Source organism: Orbicella faveolata, unplaced genomic scaffold (assembly GCF_042242905.1).
Source record: "Orbicella faveolata isolate gen_17 unplaced genomic scaffold, um_ofav_v1 contig_3, whole genome shotgun sequence".
In the NCBI taxonomy this organism is placed as follows: Eukaryota; Metazoa; Cnidaria; class Anthozoa; order Scleractinia; family Merulinidae; genus Orbicella; species Orbicella faveolata.
In genome coordinates, this window is record NW_028301558.1 from 23,398,089 (window position 1) to 23,412,500 (window position 14,412).

General features: G+C 37.7%; 2 protein-coding genes across 5 annotated transcripts in view; both read right to left on the reverse strand.

The window, feature by feature from the left end:
* Nucleotides 1-14,412, reverse strand: part of LOC110047434 (T-cell immunomodulatory protein-like) — a 46,112-nt gene that overhangs the window by 20,470 nt on the left and 11,230 nt on the right. The window contains exons 1-5 of one of the 4 annotated variants that reach the window (XM_089298834.1): nucleotides 6,030-6,296; nucleotides 2,696-2,747; nucleotides 1,357-1,434; nucleotides 994-1,106; nucleotides 803-852 (exon numbers count right to left, since the gene is read on the reverse strand). In XM_089298834.1, coding sequence (XP_089154960.1) covers nucleotides 803-852; nucleotides 994-1,106; nucleotides 1,357-1,434; nucleotides 2,696-2,747; nucleotides 6,030-6,201 — 465 coding nt within the window. In that variant the 5' untranslated portion in view covers nucleotides 6,202-6,296. Of the gene's footprint in view, nucleotides 1-802; nucleotides 853-993; nucleotides 1,107-1,356; nucleotides 1,435-2,695; nucleotides 2,748-3,615; nucleotides 3,906-6,029; nucleotides 6,297-14,412 lie in introns of those variants that run through there. The other 3 variants (XM_089298838.1, XM_089298836.1, XM_089298837.1) reach the window with 3 other exon arrangements.
* LOC149106925 (small cysteine-rich protein 1-like) lies at nucleotides 12,759-14,392 on the reverse strand. Its single transcript, XM_089298805.1, has 4 exons — nucleotides 14,272-14,392; nucleotides 13,654-13,778; nucleotides 13,383-13,504; nucleotides 12,759-12,971 (listed from the first exon to the last, which is right to left on the reverse strand). Exons 2-3 carry the CDS (start codon nucleotides 13,769-13,771, stop codon nucleotides 13,383-13,385), a joined length of 240 nt encoding a protein of 79 aa, XP_089154931.1. The 5' UTR covers nucleotides 13,772-13,778; nucleotides 14,272-14,392; the 3' UTR covers nucleotides 12,759-12,971.

The following is a 14,412-nucleotide window of genomic DNA, read 5'->3' on the forward strand; positions in this document are numbered from 1 at the left end:
TTATGGTGGAAGAATGAACCGGCGAAGACCACGTCGCCAGGGAACTCTTCCTTACTCACATGGAGGCTCGAGGCGTACATCATGTCCCGGGACAGGTCCTGTGGACTTAAATGAAGTCCACCGCCATATTGCTGTTTTGCAAAGTCGTCCACTCACATGTCGGCCTCGACGTCATGCTCGCAAGATGCGGGACAGGTCATGTAGACTTACATGAAATACTGACCGCATGAAATATATATCGAGAAAAGTCCGTGAAATATTTATATCGAAACTGTATTGAAATATGTAAAATCATTTGACTGTTATATACAAAACGAAAACAGGTCGCCGAATTTGGATATACATATCGCAGTTTTGGACATATATATTGCACTTTGGATATATATAATGTAATTTGGACATAAATATGGCAACTCGGTACATAAATATCACTCTTCGACATTTTGATCCTGTTTGACAAGCATATCTGTTATAACTAGTAATTAGAGCTGCACTATATTCAATATATCACAGAAGCAACAACATAATAAAGGGGAAAATCTCTTTCAAGCAATTAAATAGATCACAGGAATATCTATCAGATGTATCATTCTTTGGATATTTTCCTTGATTCTTCAAAATTATTCAATAACAACCTTTGGGCAATACTTCTCTGTATAAAGGGTCTTAAAAAAATTCAAAAGTGACAAGAGATGTTTGAATGACCTTCCTTCAATTCTTAATATAACAAGAAATTTTTCAACATGATGGAAGAATTCTCAACATTTTTATTATTAGTGAACAGATCTCAGTGCACACTTACTTTATTTATCCAGACTTCACCGTTATTGTCCTCATTCGTAACATATAGATCTGAAACATGCCGAATCGATTTTAATTATTTTTTTTCTGTAGATCTATCTAATTAAATGTACACAGCAAATTGCATCATACTGGTATACACAATAAAAAACAATAAAGCAGAAAATTCAGGAAACATTGAGTACATTGTACCTGCAGTGAAATCTCCACTAAGATCTAAGAATGCATTTGAGTGTGGTACTTTTACAGAAGGTAACTTGCTGCTGGAATTGGTCTGTGCCTGTACATCAAAGCTTCTATTTGATCTGTACAATTATATGCAAAAAAAATAAACATTTTCAAATTTTTCAAAAGAGAAACCAACTGATCACAGGGAAGCAAACTGTAGCAAGAGTTAAGCTAAAACTATTTGGATGTTTACATGCAGGTTATCAAAAAAAAAAATGCTTTTTTGCAAGCAAACTAACAGCAAAATAATATTTCCCTGCTATTTAGTGATGACAATTTTAATGTGTTTAAAAGTGTTACTTCCTAGTCATGATACATTCTTAGTACCCTTTTGAAATCCAGTATGACCAGAGTGAGGAACTTTCATCTGTACCAAAAAGGTCAGGTAAAAGGTCACCATTGGCACTAAAAGAACAAACAAACAAACAAACAAACAAACAAAGAAAAACTATATAATACTTTTCCATCGTGACATCATCAGCATTTGATAAATAGATTACTATTATTAGGTATTGTAAGATTGATAATTTATCAAATCAAATCAGATCAAATCCAAATTGCATGAGGATCTTGCAAAGCTGCAGAGACACTGACAGTCTGATGGATCCCAAAACCTTTAGAAAATGGAAGTTGGGATATTTCACTGCAGTGGGTTGTGACTGACAGAGCAGGCCAGTAATACTGTTTCATTACCTTGAGGCAACAAATCGGATCGGATTTACGGTATTTCTTTATGGTATTTCTTTCTTGGTGGTTTGCTGGTTTTCTTGTGAGTGACTCAGCTGAATGCAGGGTACAATGATAATAATTTTTTCTCCTATGGACATACATGTAAGGAGTGTATTTATAAACAGCCTTTATTCATAAGAAGCTCATCATATTTTGCTGCCCCCCTTCAAACTCAGTATTATTGTTATTATTATTATTATTATTATTATATTACTATTATTAAATTATTATTATCACTATTGTTATTACGTCAAGAATGCGGATTTTTTCGTCAAAACTGCAGAGGGAGCGACCTATTAGTTCCTTTCTTTTTTTGGACGAAACTCTGATTTTTAATACTGGTTTTATTCATTTTAGATTTTAGCTTTGTTTTCTTCAACAATGATGGAAGTGAGTTTAATTGGAGCATGTACTTTTTTTAGCTTTTAGGTCGTATTTACTCAAAAATTATTTCTGCAGTGCAAACTTGTGGAATTGTTAATGAACAGGGTGTATCAAATTCCTTTTCTTCAATTGTTGTATCATTATGTTTAATTATTTTATTGGATGAACAGTAGAATTTTGGCAGAGTGACTCTCAGCTCTCAGCTCTCATTTCGTAGCACATTGTTTTGTTCTGTGAATATTCTGCATTGACATATTTTATTTTTTAAAAATTCTTCATTATTACTATTATAATTTATTATTATTCTATAAAGGTACATGTTCTGGGTTTTCTCTAACATTTTGAGGTAGAGGCCATTCACTTGTGTAGCACACTGTTCAAAGTGCTCACAAGCGATGTTGTTCCATACATTGCTTTAAAAGAAGTAGTGCACTGAATGGCTTGTTTGTCTGAGTCACACTGGGGGTTACATTTTTGTGATGTCATTTGTGTGTGAGGCTATTTAGAACATAATACATTCCAAATGATTTCATCTGACTATTGCAGAACTTACTCCAGGACTAAGGGCTGGTCTTTCATTGCCAAGCTTACAGCACCATTGTTATCTACAGGTGTAAGACCAAACATTTAACACAATGATGATGATAAGATTATCAACAAGACTATTAAACACAAAGGTGTGCAATACAAGGAAGTCTTCCCTGGGAAGACCAAGGCTCATTTGTCAGTCACTATTGATGTGCCCGGGTCAAATTCAAAATCGCAAGTGCTTTGAATACGCAAAGTATACATATAGTTGAGGAAAAAGGAAGTCAAAGAAGAGGGACTGCTACCTTAGAGTGTAGAGAAACTGAAGGAAATGGAAACAAAGGAAAAGAATCAAGAAACTAATTTTGAAGTCTGTAATTTTGTTGGTTTATCTCATAATGTCAATTGAGTCCAGCCACTTCATAACCTATATCAGCATTGATCAGTGTGGCCACTCATAAAATATAACCCCTTGTTTCATCATAACCAACCTTTAACAGAGTTAAGTTATCTGGGATGTAACCAGGTTTCTAAAAAATAAACTCAGTTAACTCCCTTAGAGCAGCGGCAGCACTGATCTAAACAAGTAATTTAGGATGGATTGAATCACAGTGTTTGTGTAGTGTTGGTTTCAGTTCTTTGATAAAAAATGTTTTGAAAATAAGACAGTCAAATTTGTTCTGACACTTTCTAAAGCCGAAAGAACTTTCTATTCCTGTAAATTTTTTTAAAATTTGTACATAATCACATTTTATAAATATTTTACCATGTATGTAGGCTTAATTATTTTATTTTAATTATTTTTAATATTGTTACGATTGTACTATTTCTTTCTTTTTCTAAAATTTTAATTTTTGAGGGCCATTAGGCTATCAGTTTTAATACTGTCAAATGTTAACCTCATAAAATAAAGTCTTACCTACCTACCTACCTACCTACATGTACCTTAAAACTTTGTGCAATGTCATCTGCCTTCCTATTATTTTGCTCTCTAAGATGGTTTCTGACTGCCGATCCTTCATGTTCTTCAATTTGTTGGCATACATGTAGGTGGGGAGATTCAACCTACATGTACTGCAGCTAGAATATCAATAAGAGCAATTATTATCACTTCATCAAGCATTGTGGCACATTTTGCAGGCTAAAATGGTGAATCTGGTGGGCTAAAGTGTATTTTAGCCTGCTGACAGTTTGGTAATTATACAATTAATTTCAACACTTACAAATAAGCTAAACTGAACTTTCCTTTTGTGTCTGTTACAATTCTTGAAAACCCACATGCCAAGATTTTGTAATTTCTAGTTAGCTTCGCTTGATGTATTGCATATTTTCATTGAGGGAAAACAAATAAAGGAATTCAACTTGTAAATGCTTGCATGATTGTTCGGACTGTTTTGTTGTCATTTCTTCAATATTTTTTCAGTTTCTCAATACCCTCCTAAGTGATAATAATATCAGTAGAGTTTATGTTCTTGGGCATAAATATGTTTTGGCCATCGAGCCCTTCAAAGACCTCATTTTAGCCCTTGCCTAGCAGCTCAGGTTTAAATGAGTCTAAGCTAGGACCAAAACAACTATTTATGCCCTGTGACAACTGAACATATTAAACTCTTTTGTTTTATTATACCATGCTCTTCATGCATACACGTAATTTCTTCGGGCATTATCATTTTTATTTTATTTTAGTTTTAAAAATAGCTCAGATATTTGTCGTTTGATATTATCTGTTTCTCGAGGCTCACAGTTTTCCAAGAGCAAACTACTCGCTTCTCAGAACAGATAATGTCCGCAGACAAATATCTGTACATATTTTCGCGCCAAATGGAGGCTATCATTTGTATATCCTGTGATGTTCTTGTTCCGAGAGTATGATAGAATCCACCGTAGGAAAAAGATGGCCGCTGTACATTTTACCACAATGCCCTGCGAGCCTACCACAGCCTATAAGGCACAAAGAAAGCCAACTTCTTTTACAGTATTTGTCTCTGTTCCAAGGACATTAAGTAGCCTAGGTTTGAAGATTTTATAACATTTCTGTACGTTTTTATGAACGTTGTTAAGGTTTTCGTGCGTTAAGAACTATGGATAAATGTGCCAGTCACCATCTTTTTTCTTACAGAGGATTGGATAAACATAGCTTTAGTCAACAAGATCTAAGTTTTATTCCAACATGGCTAACTGGTATTGGTACCAGTGCGCATGTCTACACTTATATGAAATACCGCTGATCATTACATATCCAACATGTGCTTGTGGAATAATTGTTAAGTCCCTTGTGAAGAGCTTGTTTCATATTTTAGAAGCACTCTATATACCCTCAGCAAAAATAAAATGGAAATCCTTTTGATCAAAAAGTAGCCAAGGGGCTCGAATAGCAAATATATCAGTGAGAGTAACATGATTGAAAAATGTTACTCTGGAGATTCCCAGGAGATGGTGTGGCCAGAGTGTAAACAATGTTCCGCTAAAGCTGACTTGTGCGAGTGTTTGTTTACAACCGCTTTTTGATGTTCTTTGAGCCGGGTGGAAAATTTTTGTTTCGTTTCCCCGATGTAGCTTTTGTCACAACCTTGACAGGGAATTGAATAAATTGCACCACGAGTCTGATCTTTCGGGACTGGGTCTTTTGGTTTGGGAAATAAATTGCCGATGGTATGGTGTGCCGATTTGCATAGTATAAGAATGTGCCTTTTTACAAATTCCTTGTCACTTTCCCCTGATGAAGGCTGAAGTTTTAGCCGAAACGTTGGGACTTTTACAGATAAACGTTTTTACTAACATTTTCACATTTGTTTTAAACCAGAGTAACGTTTTTCAATCATGAATCAACCACCTGGTTACAGGACCATTTTTAATATCAGAGTAATGGTATTAGTATGTTGTTATTTGTATGCCAACCAAAGAACTAGTGGCTGGTGGAGCAAAGAGTTCTCTTGATTAATTTTTTTGTACATCTAAGCCTAAACAACTAAAGCAATTTTTGTAAACTGATAGCTTAAGACTTGCAAATTAAGATAGAAACTAGCTACAGTTACTCGAGTCTCACGCTTAAAGCGATCATCACACTGATGATCGCTTTAAGCGTGAAACTTGAGTAACTGTTGCTTTATTTGAATCTTAATTTGTATTTCGCCCTGTATGTATTTGTATCGAGCACTAGCTCCTACCACTGTGTGAAACCACTTCTGTTTTTCTTTGTTTAGCTTAAGAAATAATTTTTGTAGGAGTTTAATTTTACGCACAATGTATATCAGTACAGAAACAAATATTACCGATAAACCATTAACACTTGTTCTTTCTTTTTCTTCAAAACTACAAACCTCTCTGTATTAAACAAAAATATATACCAGTAAGCTTACCGCCATCGGTCACGATGAAAAGATCAGTTTGTTTATCACCATTGAAATCACCAAACGCCGCTAAATATCCATCAACCACTGAAATACCCACGCTCTCTGTTACATCACTGAAGGAGGAACACACCTGCCTCCAAAAGAGAACTAAAAGACCAAAACAAAGATGAATTCGCATCTCATCGTTTGTGGATCTTCTTCATAGCGGTTGAAAATAAAATCAAGATGTCAGTGACTGCTCCCGCAAAAAAGTACCCAGCGGTCTTTTTGAAAACAGTGGTTTGGGAGTGTAGGATTACACGTGACGTCTTCTACATGTCACTTCTCCACGGTTCACCTACTCCACGGAAATATGGTTGGCCATTCGTTTTAAATTTACGACAGGGTATACGCGGGTTTTTCTGCCGCGTATACCTGTTTACATACGTTACGTATGGGCTTTAAGCCCACATATACGACCATTTAGATCGCGTATATACGCATTTTTAAATGGCCACATATTTGCGTAAATTCAAGCGCGGGGATATGCGGAATAAATGCCCAAATATACGCGTCCTACAAGGACCCATATATACGCGTGCTAAAATGCGCGTATATCGGGGTCTCGTAAATTACGTTGTATATGCCAGCACGAAATGTGCCTTTTAACAGAATGACTGTTCGTGTATAATAGCAATGGAAATTACTTTAACTAGAAATCGTCAATATGGCGGCAGTGGTGAAATGCCTTGTCTTAGTCTAACTGCTATTCAATATTTGTTACTGCAGCTCTCCCGTGAATGAACTTCTAGAAACAGTTATGCGTCTTTTGAATGACTGTTTAAGATTTTATCCCAGCGCTAAGAAAACGACGAGCCGTGATAACGAGCGCCAAATGCGGCGTAGCCACGAGGAGCCTGGGGGGTTCTTGCTGGTTTTCGCGGTTTTGTCGCTTTTTGCGCTCGCGCTCAAACTGCTTAAAAAATTGCTAAACCGCCAAGCTACGCAGGCTAATCCTTTAGTTGACTCATTGGACAGAGGTACCAAGGCAAATGCTGAGAAGATACGGCCTCTAGAATCGCTGGTGAGACAAATGCAATATTTACTACTTAGATGGGAAATGTTTCCATTAAGAGCAGTTTCATGCATCTCAGTGTATTCCCATTAGGGCTTTGCCAACTGTATCAGCTTCTAATGGAAGAGTGGCTCCTCCAGCCTATGATATATCAATACCTAAAGGGGAGTTTTAGGAAACAGAATGTGATTTTAGTGTAAGTCCTATTGGATCACCAGATAATTCACCTGGTTGGGTGTTATCATCAAATGTGTCCCTGACAGCTAGTATTTCCAGTATTACATATATCTTGTAAAATCACTGCGTTCACCCATATTGGTTGTGCGTACAGCATGGTTATTCCATGCCTCAACTAGGAGGTTTAACTGGTTGTTAATTCTGGAAAGAAATATGTAATACAAACAGAACAGATCGATTATGCTGGTCGATTCCGGGATGCCATTTTCTTCCATCTGGTAGAACAGAGTGTAGTAGAACTGACCGACTTCAATAAAGACTTCTCTCCAGAGAAGCTTAATTCACTGGTTGTGTACAGACAACCCAGCAAGTTTGCTTCCCCTATTAAATCCCCTGTGCCATAGCATAGCTCTTCCTACCTCTAAATTTTCATCCCCTTCGTCTGAACACACTTTAGGGGGCAATCCATAACTTTGCACAGCGGCTAAGAATAGAGCGAGCCCAGTCGCAGAATTGTTTGTTGCACAACTTAAAGTCTAAAGCCCTGTCAAAATTACCATGTATTACGAACCTCCAACTGATAAGGCAGTGTAGTCCATCAATGTGCCAGAGGGAATTAGGTCCCCTGACGCTGTCAACACGCCTTGTGATGGTATTGAACCACCTCAAATCAGACCCTGCTGGGTCAGTTTGAAAAAAACTTTCCCTTACATGCTGACGCTGAACATTGATATTTCTACTTCGCAAATGACCCAGCATGATACTGATACCAGAATTGGAAAAACCACTTTAGTCTTATTTCTCGAATCATCAGGGCCGGGTTGTTCGAAAGCCGGTTAACGCTAACCCAGGATTAAAAGTTAACCCAATTATAAATTTTTCTCTATAAGAATGTTTTCCACTGCTTATGCTTTGTGTAGTTTGAGATAACTCAAGTTCAAAACTGAGCTGCAAACATTTCCCGTCTATGCAGTAAGTATTGAATTTGTCTCACCAGCAATTCAAGAGGCAGAATTCTCTCAGCATTCGCTTGGGCACCTCTGTCCTAAACGGTGAACAGAATCCAAAGCAACTTCACGACGAACAATCAAGTTCTCTGCCATGTTACGATTACCGTGAGGATAAAATCTTAAACAGTCATTCAAAAGACCCATAACTGTTTCTAGAAGTTCAGTCACTGGGGAAGCTGCAGTAACAAACATTAAATAGCAGATAGACTAAGACAAGGCATTTCACCACTGCCGCCATATTGACGAGTTCTAGTTAAAGTAATTTTCATTGCTGTCATACACGAACAGCCATTCTCTTAAAAGGCACATTTCGTGCTGGCATATACAACCTAATTTACGAGACCCGCATATACGCGCATTTTAGCACGCGTATATATGGGTCCTTGTAGGACGCGTATATTTGGGCATTTATTCCGCATATCCCCGCGCTTGAATTTACGCAAATATGTGGCCATTTAAAAATGCGTATATACGCGATCTAAATGGTCGTATATACGAGCTTAAAGTCCATACGTAACGTATGTTAACAAGTATACGCGGCAGAAAAACCCGCGTATACCCTGTCGTAATTTTGAAACGAATAGCCAACCATAGGCGCGTGACGTGCTGCACTCGGTTTGCAATGTCAGCTGAGTTTGTTAAGGAAACAGAAGAGGATTGCGTTGGGAAGGGAGATGGCAATAGAGGGGGATTACTTATCGCATGTGGCCTAACAACCGATTTCCATTTCGGGCAAGCCTCCGATGCAAGTTTATTATTGTTTCTTTTGAAGCCGAAAATGCACTGATCTGCACAATTTAATAGGTGCCAGAAATTTATAATGTGAGAGTTCGTGCACGCCTGTCTGTCTGACAAAAACTGATTTTAATTGATTTTTTGATTGTTTATGTATAAAATGAAAGCATAAAACGCAAAACAAGAGGAAAGCATCACACCCTTGGCGTTCTCAAACAAGTGTATTTTCAAAAAACATAACGAATATTATTTTTATGACTTTTAATATAAATACAAGGCGCTGTAAGCGAAAGGACGAATGCGAAGTTAGACGTTTTACATCGCTTTTGTTCTACATTGTCAGAGGGCTAAGTTTGTTGTGAAGTTGAATTTCCATGTCGAGATAAGTTAATAGCATAAGGAGCTGAAACCGTTTCGACTCGACAGGGCATCAACAATAAATTGAAAAAAAATTAAAAAGCAGGTGGTGAAGGGCAGTTTTAACCCGTTGGGAGCGCGGTGCGTTAATTGCTAAGCCTAAATACATACCACAAAATGAAAACTATTCGCAAGCAAACCGGGGTGGAACTATCCGCAAACAAACCTAAGACGTAATATAGAGATTATCCCATCCTAGCTTACCGCCGAGGGCAGTACTGCTAGAATAGTAATCAGATTTGGTGATAACCCTAATGGCGCGATTTTGTAGTTTTTGTAATTTGTCTGCTAACTCGTTGTTGAGACCGTCCCACACAGGACAGCAATAATCGAAATATGGTTCGATAATAGCTTTATATAGCAATATAGCTGCATCTTCGCAAATGAACGGCCTCAACCTTTTAAGTGCACCTATACCAGAGGAGATAACCCTGGCAGTCTCATTAACATGTTTGGACTACGACAGATTTTGAATTTTTTCTCCAAAACAAAAATAATGTTTAAAACTATGATCAGTCTCCGGAGTACCTGAAAGGCCTATTTAAATCCTTCAGCACGGACTATGGACTCAGAAATATTGAAAACAAATTGGCTTTGCTTAAGCCCCGTACCGATTTTTTGAAAGGTAGTTTCTGCTACAGTCGCAGGCGTATTTGTGGAATAGCCTTCCATCTGAAGTCAGAGCCATTAGGTCTTTTATTAACTTTAGAAATGACATAAATTGCCAACTGTCCTCCTCGTGCTCCCACACGGCAAGCATGTAAATCAGATTTTTTTAAAATCTCAATCTTATGACTGATGTTTTTACCGTGTCTAAATAAAGTGTATGTATGTATGTACGTACCTGATTTTTTTATCTCTTTTTTTTCTTGAGGAAAAGTTTAATCCTCGCTGAATGCAGCCCGCTTGGGCACTGACGTTTTACCTAGAGCTAACAAAAAGTTTAGGCAAGGCAAAGCGGTGAGAGAATAACACTTGGATTGCGCATAGAAAAGGCGCTTTGGTTAGACAGAATGATTAGTCCTGTATAATAATAGCGCTGTCTTTATTAGCTCTGAGGCATGTCATCGTACATTCAAGGCCACTAAAAGTTCCAAGTTAGACTTAAGAGTGAAGGAATAACGACTTGACCAAGAACAACGACAAAAGCAAAAACATCAAGCTAACTAAACAACACAAAGTGACTAAATTGGTTCCTTCCCTACGTTTTCCGAAGCTCTGGTTTGTAGTTGTTACTGCCCATTTCTAGTAACCGTAGAGTCTCTAGCTTCCCACATAGTAGATCCTCGCTATTTCACACTGGGTTATCTCAAACTCAAATTGTGTTTACTTCTCCGTCACTTAAATATAATTTTTACTCATTTATTATCTCGAACTCCCGTTATTTCTGACTTTTTTCGTCTCCTCCTGAGGCTTCCAGATAGTGGTTTTCAACTGTATATATGTGAAAAATATTCAACACTCTCTTCTTTTCAGGAGTTACATTGAGAATGTTAAAAAAATTGTACAGATCGGTAAAGCAATGCAATTTAAATACAAGAATGATTTGGTTTTGTCGTATTTGGTTCAACAAATGATTTGAATCAACACTCGTTCTTTTGATCTCTGAGAAATTAAGATGGAAATGTTTTTAAATCTTCCCCTGTCTCGGAATCTCCACTCTCCTTCCTGTTTGTACTGCATGCTGGTTTTGAAAAAAATTTGGTACATCAAGACTATCCTCCTCCCCGTCAAATGAAGAAAAGCACACGGTAGTGAGGACGCCCACAACACAAAAGCATAAGCCCAAAGCACAAGCATAAGCAGAGCAAACGTTTTTGTTCTTCTTGTGCTTATGCATATGTCAAGTGAGAACGCCCTGCTGTAAACATAGCAGAAGCGAAAGTCCGCAATCTCGTTTTAAGTACTGTTCGAGGAGGCATAGAACCGAAAATAAAGCAATTGCCCATTCTGCGCTTGCCTACGTGCTAATGCCGTGGGCTTCCCCACTACCGTGATGCCCTTGTTTGTGTTTGTGCTGATGTCGTAATAATTGAAAACCAGGCTTTACGAACGAGTCTTTCCAAGAATTCGGAGTCCGAGTCGTACATATTTTTAAAGGTTGCGTTAATTTGCTGAAGCCACAGTTAGCCTAATTTAACGTACTACATGGATATTAAATCCGATCGTAAACTGCAAGTAAAGTGAAGAAAACTGTTAAAAATTTCATCTGCGGTCATGTGTTGTCTTTCTGTGTGTTATTATCGTTTCTGGTAGGCTCCCGAGTCCGTTTTGAGCTGGTTTCTTCCCCACGGTGGAATTAACCCGCCACTGTAGCTACCTTTAAAAATAACCCAATGAGTCTTGTTTTAACAGAGAAAATCGTGTTATTGTTTGTTTACGTACGTTGAATCTATAATATTATAAAGCACACAAGGAATTCATAGCCATGTATGCCAGCCAGCAACCTGGCGGCCGAGGCACCAGACTCTTGTTTACGTAAAGGAGTGTCGCTGAACTTTAAAATCCTGACCTTGATTAGGAAAACGACGAAGCAAAATACCTAGCACATGTAGGAAAACACCCTCCTTGTTGAGGGGGGTGGAGGTGGGCAATTTCCTGAGGAACGAAAGTTTTTTTTTCTCACTCCTTGGTTGAGCATGATTTGTTTTGGTGGGCAATAGCTTGTGCAAGAATTTTTTAGGTAAAGCACAGGACCTATATAGTAGAAAAAACTTCCTTGATTTTTTTTCCCATGGCTCGCCTTGAACGATTTTCCCCTCAGTTTTTGCAGTGCAGGATTTTTTGGTAGAAATTGACCTCCTCCCCTTTATAGTGAAATTACCCGAGGAGACTAACAAGCATTTCCTTCTCCTGAAAATTATGCGATGTTTATTGAAGAAAAAATGTTTACAGGGAACTTTCTGAGGAATGCAGAAATTTCTGCTGGGAAAAAGATAAGATATAAATGATACCTGCAACTAGAAAACACTTTTAACAATGCTTATTTGTTAATTAGTGTGGACGATGATGGTCCCCTGAGATGAATTCTGACAAATTGGCTCGTTGTGTGCCCTTGTAAAAGCATACAACAATTTACGAATACCTTATTGAGGGACATAATTTGGTGAGATTGTATATACTAATACAGTGTGATATAATGGTGTTATCAGCACACCACGCTACTTGAGCAAACCCCACTAACTAGCTCCTGTCTTCGGTTTGTAAGCGTAAATTGTAAAGCTCTAAAAACTAAGCAAGCAGAGATACTTCTGTTTCCCGTTTTTCTTTGTATCGAGGGGTACCAGTATCAGCTACGTGTCTTTCCTTTGGTATAATAAAAGAGCACGCAAAGACGAACAATTTCGGATGATTCAGCCTTTATTTGTTCTTATACTTAAATTACAGTCAAGTTAATTTTGTATTTTAGTTATTTTTAAAAGTTGCTAGCGATTCCTGACTTCAGAATTTCGCATTTACATAGTTACTTAAGCGTTTACTTTTCCATGGAATCATTTAACTACTAATCTAAGGCTGTCATCATTAGTTCCATCAGCAGGGCCCAGCTGTTGTGTACTGAAATAGAAAAGAAAAACTTGTGATTTTTTCAATCAGTTGTAAATTTTGCTTCCGTTTGTCAGAGAGAAGTATGGCTATGTCAGTAGCAGCTCTATGATTGCACGTTAATAACTTTTGTGTCTTAAAAGATATCTTCCATGTTTTATGTCCATAGAGTCAAATACACCCTTTTCTACTTTCAGCAACAGTGGTAAATATACAGGTGCGAGGACATATTATTTATTATATTTCAATGCCAGAAAGTGAAAAAATACACCAAGAATATTTAGGTAATTGGTATGGCTCTGTACGTATCTACAGTCATATCTACGATAACCATTCCCTTACGGTCAACATAAAAAGAACACTTTTAATGATACTAGGAACAGTTTACTTAAGGGTCAGGGTTACAATCAAATTCATACGTACTTAATCATAGCAACAGCACAGGCCTGGAGGACTACCACACTTCTTTGTATCATAACCACAGAATGTAGTTCCTTGGGGGCAGTAACCCGTCATACAGGTACCATTCATAGATCCACAGTCAACTAAAAAAAGAAAAAAGGGACGAATTGTTTAGGTGTTTACAAGAAAAACTCTTCAGTTCCCAAACTCAACTTCAGACGTATTGTACAACTCAGTTAAACAGAATACAAAAAAACAAACGCTGTTGTCATCAAGACAAAGGAACACTCACCTGTACGTTTAGCGTCAACATGCAAGGGATTCTCCGGTTTGTTTTCAAGGCGTGCTCCATGCACGGCAAGAGTCCCCAAAATGATAAGCAAAAGGCTCAAATGAAACTTAGCTTCCATAACGTTTCTGCGACAAAAACAAAAAGAGAGTCGGTGAGCTTAGGAAATCAAAATGTCACTGAGCTCTGTTAAGGATCGAGCGTACCTCGATCGCGTGAAAACAAAGAGCACTTGAAAAGGCTGCAATATTCTACCGATAAACTATATATTTTTGGTTTTCTGGTTCACACAGATCTGAAAGTTGCAAATATAATGAAAATAGATGTAAATTCTACCCCCTTCTCTGTTACAAAACTGTCCCTCTAAGAAAGGGTTTGCGAGACAGAAAAACTGCCGGAATTAACAGAGAAGCCAAGAGTAAAAGGAGTCTTTTGATGATTTGATTCTGGTTGAGTTCTCTGTTAAAATGTTTCATGCGAACTTATTGTATTCTGCGAAACCGAAAGGAATAGTCCCAGAAAGAAACTACTAAAATTTCCTCCAGATTGCCTAGAGCTAGTAGCATGGAATTGTAGACAATTGTAAAATATAACTTAAAATCTAGCAACAAGAATACTTACTGCGCTAGAATCTTCTCCTTCAGTTGAACGTCTTCGTTTAAAGTACTCTCCGAGAAAGTCCAGAACTTCTCAACAGCTTAGCTCCCTGTGGAGAACTGAATGCGGTTTGTTGCCTGCCTTGACTTAAATGGGCTTAATGAT